Source organism: Carassius auratus, unplaced genomic scaffold (genome assembly GCF_003368295.1).
Source record: "Carassius auratus strain Wakin unplaced genomic scaffold, ASM336829v1 scaf_tig00000038, whole genome shotgun sequence".
NCBI lineage: Eukaryota > Metazoa > Chordata > Actinopteri > Cypriniformes > Cyprinidae > Carassius > Carassius auratus.
In genome coordinates, this window is record NW_020523272.1 from 1 (window position 1) to 8,032 (window position 8,032).

Consider the following 8,032-nt stretch of genomic DNA (forward strand, 5'->3'; position numbering starts at 1 on the left):
CAATAGCATGTAGGCATTGTACACAATCGACCAATCGTAGCGTACGAGAAGGTGGGATCAACAGAGAGCGGTCAAAGCAATGCAAATATGCATACATAAAGTTTTATGAGGACAATAGAGAGAACATCAAATAAAAGGAAAGATAAAGCCAAAACCAGGATATTTTAGAAATCCTGGCCAGGACATGTCCAATCTGAAAAAAAAAAAGACTTTGAAATGAAAGGGAATTGAAACTTGTTCTTTGCGGCTTACTCACCTGCATACTGTCCTGATAATGGAGAGCCAATCGTAAACATTCCTCTAACTTACTGTTGCACTCTGTCCAGATCTTACTGAGATTGTTCCATGTTCCATAAAGCTGCAGAAAAAGACAGCTGGACAGTGAGATGTGAACAAATGACCACATGATACACAACAGTCTCTGTGAGGATTAGTCTCATTTCAGTTTCAAATACAAACCTCATCCAACTTTTGTGACCTCTGGCTTGTCTGTGTCACCACATGCTGACATGAGTTCCATTCCCAGAATTCCCAGTGTGTCCCAGGTCACCTTGTAGAGAATCAATGTCCTCCCTGAGTGTCTGAGAAGGAAGGATAAGAGAGTTTGCATTGTTCAAAAATTTCAGATGCAATGAGGAAATATTCTAAAAACCCTGCTGAATGTACAAAACCAGGTAATGAGCATATGTTCTGTTAAAAACATGTGATGTATATTAAAAGTAAAACTAGTAATATTACATTGGTCCAGCTAGACCAGCACTAAACCAGCAAGGGCCAGCCTGGAATAGGAAAGAGCAGAGTAACATTGAGTGCAGTATCATTTTTGTAGCCTACCTGCATGGTCTCTAGGCTCTGTCGAATGGTTTCTGAATCTGATCGATTGGAGTTGAGGTCCAGAACAGCTTGCTGGGCATCATTCAGGCCAGATGTCATGTCACTCACATCATTCCAGAACCTGACCGCTAGATCCAGGAGATTGAGAACCACTTCTCCTCTCCTGAGCTTGTCTTTGAGCCTCCTCCCAGCGGCTCGTTAGACTGCAAACCCGCTCTTGGATAGCTTGAAATTACCAAGATCATCATAGACAGACCATGCTTATGAAATAATAATCTTTATGAGATGTTTTAGCATATAAAGCTGTATGTGCCAGAAGATAATTCATGTTTGATGTACCCGAGCCAATAGAACTATCCGCGAGAGCCCCTGTGTTGGACAGGAGCTCCTGAAGCCTGTGTCCTCACACTACTGAGGTCCAGATCCATTTTGGAGAGCTCAGACAATGTGTGCTTGTTGTCCTGTAGCTGCTCCTGAATTCGTGGGGTGAGGCCTTGAAGAGCCATTGAGGCCTGCAGGTGACTACACAGCCGCTCCAGTCTTTCTCCAATCAGAGTCATCCTCTCATTCAGCTGGCAAGGACATAGAGAGTTTCAGGAGTGAGCTAGCATTTATGCAGCTTAAAATGTGACAGTGTTGTCTTTTTATTGCCACTTTAACAAATTAAAACATATGGCTACTTTGAAAATGGGTTATATCAGTGTATTGCATCATGGGTTGCATTCCTTTAGCTCAACTGAGCGTGACGTTAGCACGCCGAGTTCATGGGTTTCAGTCCCCGGAACGGTATAAACTGATATACTGTAAGTTATGAAAAAGCTTTTAATAACAGGTTATTTTTTTAATCCTTCTTAAAGTGGTCAGTACACTAGTCCCAGCATCTAAAATGACATTTTGGGGCATTCATCAAAAGTACAGTAGGTCCCCTCTATGGAGGTTTGACATTTTAAGAACGTTTGATTTATAACTACAAACCATGTTAAACCAACTACCATAAGAAGCCAATTTAGCTGGATTCTCCAGTATGTTTTATGGAAAAAAAGTCTTTTCTGTCTTGTAAAATATTGCTGAGGCGGCAGAGTTCAAGAAGTCAAAATTAGCCTTTATTGCAAGAAGACAATAAATCTGAGATCTGCAGAACATCTGACTCACTCACAGCTCACCCTTTCATACAGTTTCAACCAATGATCTTATTGCAGGTGTTCTCCTCCCAATACTCCCTAACTCTTCACCGTATTAACTGGTCTCTTGTTCTCTTGTAAGGGTGGCATACTGCCAACCAGCATATGTCAAAATCATATAACAAAGTGTCTATTTGGTGTATTTGCCTCATAATTTTTATCCAAAGAACACGTTGAAGGCCATGTGGCCCACAAGAGGAACATAGTATCACTGCAGATGCCATCCACAAGCAACTTCAGCCAAAATCCCATTCTTTCCCGTGTGACTTCTCACATTGGCTTTTACAGCATTCAAACTACTTCTCCAATTGTTTTCTATAGGATAAATAAAATATGATCATATAAACCAGGAATCTACATGTGTGTCACCTGTGTATAGCGGGGCAGAGACTCCTCCAGTACTCCAGCAGCTTCTCGAACCCTGTCTCTGATGGACAGGTGCTGGTCTTCAGTGTCCCTAGCTTTCTGGCAGAACTCCTGTCCCTGAGCTGTATTCAGGTCTGATAGACGCCGGGCCAGCATGATCAGTCGTGCTATCAGTGGCTTATGCTCTGCTGTGGATTCCCTGATTCTCTGTTTGGAAGTTATGCAGAAACATGATCAAACATTGATCTTTGTATTGCTTTGTCTGAAACAACTAATGATTACCAATGTGTTTCCAATGTGAAATGCCAATGCGAAAAAGACAATGTGTTTGAACTTGAACTTGTACTATAGCAAATGCGAGCCCAAACACGAGCATTTGTTGTTAATATCTTGCTCTGAAGAAGTAAGTTGTTTAGTACCTGTAAGAGGTCCTGTTGTTCTCTGAAAGCCTCATAGCTGATGGTGTTCAGGGTAAACTGGCCAATAAGGGCTTTGGTTTCCTGCAACCATGGTAAAACCTCAGCATAGCCCTCTGAGAACTGAGACAAGAGCGACTGAGCATGTTCCAGTTGAAGCAAGACTTGGGAATTAGTGGCAGTAGTGACTCGATACTGCTCCTGTAAGGTGTCTATGGAAGACTTCAGAGGGGAAAAGACAGTAGTATTATGTTGGTTCTTATGTCAAAATATTATAAAAGGTATTAAGGATGAATATTAGCTTACCAGGAGTCTCAGTGTCTCCCCATCCCCAGTGTACATCTGCAGGAGTTCCAATATCTTCACCATTTTCTCAATGTTAAACTTGTGCTGCAGAATCTCTACAGCAAGTATCTAAGGTAAAAACAGACATTCTATGGGTTATTTTAAAGAATTTTACAGAAATTCTAGCTTATTGCACAGATAACATCATTGTGAACGTGCAAAAACTAACTTTCTGCTCATTGAACTTGGCTGCGATGATGTCTGGTTCCAGATTAATGGCTCTGAGCTCCTCCAGTGCCAGTGAGGTGTCTTTAAACCAAGCCAACTCTTTCTCAACAGCCTGTTCCAGCTGATTAAATGCAAACAGGCTGATATGTAAGTAGGCATTTAGCAGCAGTATTTATCCAAAGTGACTTACAGTACACTTCTAGAAACCTGAGGTATCCACCTGTCTCTTACCTTCTGCCTCTCAGAAGAACACAAGACTGCGTCCCCAGATTGGCTCTTGGCAGCAGGAGCAAGCAGCTCTCTCTCGATTCGACCAAGCCACATGTGGAGGTCTTCCTGACTGGAGGTACATCGACTAGATGCCTCCAAAGCCAGTTCCAGCCTCTGCAGGACATCAGCACTACCCAGACTCATCACTGAGTACCGGATACGCAGACTGTCCACCTGCTCCTGCACCAGCTGGGTTTCCTCCTCTTTAGATTAGCATGTGAAAGATAGAAACATGTTTGAAACATGTCCTTGTGGGCACTGTGCATGGTTCCGTGTACACAATGACACAAAATGGGAAAAAACACCACCTGAAATCTTTTCCATGAGCTCACGAGCACATTGCTGGAGTTTCCCCAGGTCGACACTCTTAGCTTTTATCTCTTCCATTACTGCCTATAAGGTGACAGAGAGAGACACTTTGATTCCACACTGAAATCTTGTAGTATACAAATTTATTAATGGTTAAACAAAATATTTTCTAATGTTTTGCTGACCTTGGCTTGTCCTGTGGCTTCCTGCAGATGGAGCATCCCTCTTTCTGCAGAGCGGAGCTCAGCTAATTCCTGATCCACAGATATCAGCCATTGCTGAAGTCTATCTGTCATCTCCTGGAATAGCTGAGCTCTTGGCAGAATGTCCTCCAGAGTCCTGTGTCTGTTAAAACAAATTAATTGTTAAAACACAACGTGGGTCTTCCTGGGACCTTAATATGGACCAATGTGTCAAACAGACTGACCTGCTGTTGGCGCCCTGAAGTAGAGCCTCCCACTTGAGCTTGAGCTGTGCAAGCTGCACTTTGGGCTTTTCACTGTCATTTTCCTGAAGCTGTTCTGCCAGGTGTGGACCCTCCTGCATCATGGTCTCCATACTGGCTCTCCTGTCCTCTACGAGGCGCTGTAAGAGCTGCAGGACAAGAAAATTATTATTTTTATTATGCTGAAGAAATGTATTATGCTTCCACCAAGGAAAGTGGTTCTCAATCCTGGGATGTGTCTCGTTATAGGAATGAATGAAAATCGCTGTAAGCTGAATCACACCTGTCACAAAAAGTCAGGGTCTTCTCTTATAAAATGGAATTTTTTTGGTGTTAACTCCAAAAATAGTTCAATCCAAAAGTATTGCTTAGTGTAAAGCATGTTGATGATTAGCCAATAGGCTGTGGATTCCTTAAATGAGGAGCTGTTTCCTCTAAAAAGCTGTTTATTCCCAGACAAGCAGTTTCGGCCCAGAACCGGCCCACATCTGGCCCACGTGAAATCCATGCAAATGTACTTTCCATTTCACAAAGTGCATTTAGGCCCAATTAATGCATTTGACAGATGAGTTGGAAAGTGATTTATACATTTTAATTATTTATATATTTATAGTGCTTATACATTTTATGAGCACGTGCGTTTCCTGGGATCAGACCCATAAGCGCATCATAACACAATGCTCTACCAATTGAGCTACACGAAACATAAATTATGATGCAAATGATGCATTAATAAGAAAGTGTGCTGTTGCCAATAGGAGCACAAATTTAGTAGATGCTCTGATGGGTCATATTTCAAGGAAGCGACAACATGTTGGAGTACATGTTGGGAATTGCCTTCCTAGTACAGTTTTGTAGAACACCCCCTTTTGCATCTTCAAAGATGCTTTGTATTAAGAAGCAAACAGAGATATTGCTCCTTCTGAGAATTTACAAGCTTTATAATGCACCTTGTTCTATCTTTGTGTTACTTAAGCCAAATACTTGTATCATGTGTCAGAGGATCATTGTGGGCATTCAGGTATGCTTTACCTTACTCACTAAGCTAACAAAGATCTCAAAAGATCTCAAAAAGGTGAATTACCTGTTCCCCACCCATTCCCATATCATACACAAAGGCATTGAAAGCTTATTATATGCATGAACTTACTCAGTATGCTTCCCAGTTCAAGAAAAGTTTAAGAATGGGATTAGAAATTACATGAGAAGGTTTTAAAATTGGGTAGCCTTTTTTAATCAACAGGTTATGTAAATATGAATCTTTTAGTTTATTGTTTGTTTGTTTATATAGCAACAACTTAACCATTTTAAAGGTTTGTAACATACCTTCTGTTCTTGCAGCTGTGCTTTCACCACTTTAAACTCTGAGGATGGTGGTTTTTGATTGGCTGCCAGCTCCTCAATCTCGCAGACCCACGTCAGCAGCATTTCCAGATTTTGCTGGAATTTCAACGGATCCCTGAACTCATCTTTCAGAGTCACAACACTTCTGCCATCCTTAAGAGAAATCCAGACAATATGCTGTAATGTTTTCATAAAGGAAGTGCAGGTTAAGGAGAGATCAGTATACAGTACCTTCCATTGATCTAGACTTGATTCCTGGTCTGAACTCGATTGACCATCACTCTGCACCTGAGAATCAGAACAATTTTATTCAATTGGAAACTGAACAAATTTGTGAAACTTTGTTGATACAATGACTTAAAAATCAGTTAAATGAAAATGGTAAATGATGGTATATAAAAAATAGGAATAAAAAACCTGTAAAATAAATGAAAATGAAATTGAATAACCTCTGCAAGTTCCCCAGCAGCTCCAGTAAGGACTCTAACAGTTCTAGTAACAATAGGGTCACCTCCTTTCCCTGAAGAAGGATACTCTGTCACCTCTACAATCTCTGTAACAATCGTCTCTGTCACCTCTGTGACTTCAGTGACCTCTCGAGTGTTCAGAGGCTTCCAGGACCAGGGACTTCCAGAATCCCTTCTCTGCAGGCTGCCTCTCCTGTCCACGGACCCATACTGACTCAGGGGGGACCTTCTATACTCCGGAATATTACTCCTTCTGGGCAAAGAATCATTTTGTGGTGTTTTTACCGGGGATGGAGTGCTTCGCCAGGCATTGTCCAGAGTGCTGGTCGTGGTGACAGTAGGGGCTGGGGAACTCCTCTGCTTTTCCGGTGTTGGAGTTTGCCGAAGAACCTCTTCCACGTCCTCTTTCCTTGTTTCTTCTCTAGGAGGCTCTGGGAGCGACCATTCTCTCCGTTGCTGGTAGCACCCTTTCAAGACGCTCTCCTCTGACTTGACTTGTTTGGACTTTTGTCCCAAACAGCTAGGTCTGCTAATTAGGTTACCCATGATTCTTCAGTCTACGGGATAATTGGATCCCTGTGCCATACATACAGGTGTCATCTAAACTACCTACAACACAAGGAAAGTCAAAGTGAGAAGATACTGTTTAAAGATCTTACCCTTTCAAGGAAATAGTAGTCTACTAGTTTCCAGTTTCCACTCCTGTCATCAAAAGAGATTCATCAGCTCAGACAAAGCCCATTAAGCTTAAATCTCAATTAGATTCCTTGCTGTCCTACAAAAGAGAGTATTTTACCACTTTCATGCCCACAAACAGCACTATGGTTATTTATGCGGCAGAGATGGTAACACTTGACTGAGGCTCGGTCCTGACCAAGAGGGGCCAGATTACTCCTGGAAAACTACAATATTAACTCAGAATTGCTAGCTCTATCCATACAAATGCAAGTGAGAAGCCTGTTTATGAGGGCAGTCTCCTCCAGGATACCCACAGCTCCTCCTGGCAGCCCCTGTCCTCTGCCAAGACTATCCGCAGGATGGCCCTGGGAAACCATTTAGCTCCTGAACAAATATGACAGGTATGGAAATGCTGCCTTATTTCTTTTCCACAGAAGAATGAACAGTGATTTTTTAGTACACATGTTCATGGTTTACTGGGAAACACAGACCACATGCCTGAGGAGCAGGACAGCGATGAACACGTAGACACACACCAAGTTTAATGTTCAGGAATGCTTTTTCATAGATATTTCTTTAAGGTGAATGTGTGTGGCTGAAATTCATGCAGGCCTTTACTAGTGATCCTAGCTGACTAAATGACTGTCTTGTAGCCTGTAGCATGAAGTCAGTTTCAGTTTTACTCAGGTAAGTTCACATTTAGTTTCAGCAAACTCAGAGTTTTCAAGCTCAAGAAGATGGGTTGGTTCTGACTGGGTTTCTTTACCATGGTAACTTACGTTACCCATCTACCCTGCTTCAGAGTTGGTTCTATTCTGGGATAGAGACCACAAACCCAAATTGGACCAATCAGCTGTAAGCACATTGACATATATCTGATTCAGTGAAGCCACTCCCAAATATCTCTCACTCCAAATTAAAACAGTTTACACTCAAAGAATTGTAGAGACAAATTGGCTGACTTTTGCAGCTACTTATTTAACACACGGCACACTTACACACGGGCTGTGGATTACAATAGCACAATTAATAATAATAATAATAATAATAATACTACCACTACTACTACTACTAATAATAAACGTCTAACAGTGCTATTTCAGTGCTCATAGAATGTGCCTGGAAATTGCAGGTGGTAAGTGAATATGCGCCTGTTAAGTGAAAAAAGATAGCCTTAGTGCTGTTAAATGATTAATTGCGATTAATTGC

At 41.7% G+C, this 8,032-nt stretch overlaps 1 protein-coding gene across 1 annotated transcript; it reads right to left on the bottom strand.

Moving 5' to 3' along the window:
* Nucleotides 1-1,187: 1,187 nt before the first annotated feature.
* On the bottom strand, nt 1,188-6,894 carry LOC113068795 (dystonin-like). Its single transcript, XM_026241658.1, has 12 exons — nt 6,128-6,894; nt 5,910-5,966; nt 5,661-5,831; nt 4,317-4,483; nt 4,075-4,234; nt 3,889-3,973; nt 3,542-3,783; nt 3,312-3,431; nt 3,104-3,211; nt 2,801-3,019; nt 2,385-2,588; nt 1,188-1,406 (listed from the first exon to the last, which is right to left on the bottom strand). Exons 1-12 carry the CDS (start codon nt 6,689-6,691, stop codon nt 1,188-1,190), a joined length of 2,316 nt encoding a protein of 771 aa, XP_026097443.1. The 5' UTR covers nt 6,692-6,894.
* Nucleotides 6,895-8,032: the final 1,138 nt, after the last annotated feature.

What these genes read in the sequence shown, in the direction of transcription:
- LOC113068795 (XM_026241658.1), bottom strand. Translation starts at nt 6,691, where the DNA reads ATGGGTAACCTAATTAGCAGACCTAGCTGTTTGGGACAAAAGTCCAAA. An exon ending in GCTCATGGAAAAGATTTCAG is followed by an intron (nt 3,784 to 3,888) that starts GTGGTGTTTTTT and finishes GCTAATCTAAAG; the next exon opens with AGGAGGAAACCCAGCTGGTG. An exon ending in GGGAGACACTGAGACTCCTG is followed by an intron (nt 3,020 to 3,103) that starts GTAAGCTAATAT and finishes TCCCCTCTGAAG; the next exon opens with TCTTCCATAGACACCTTACA.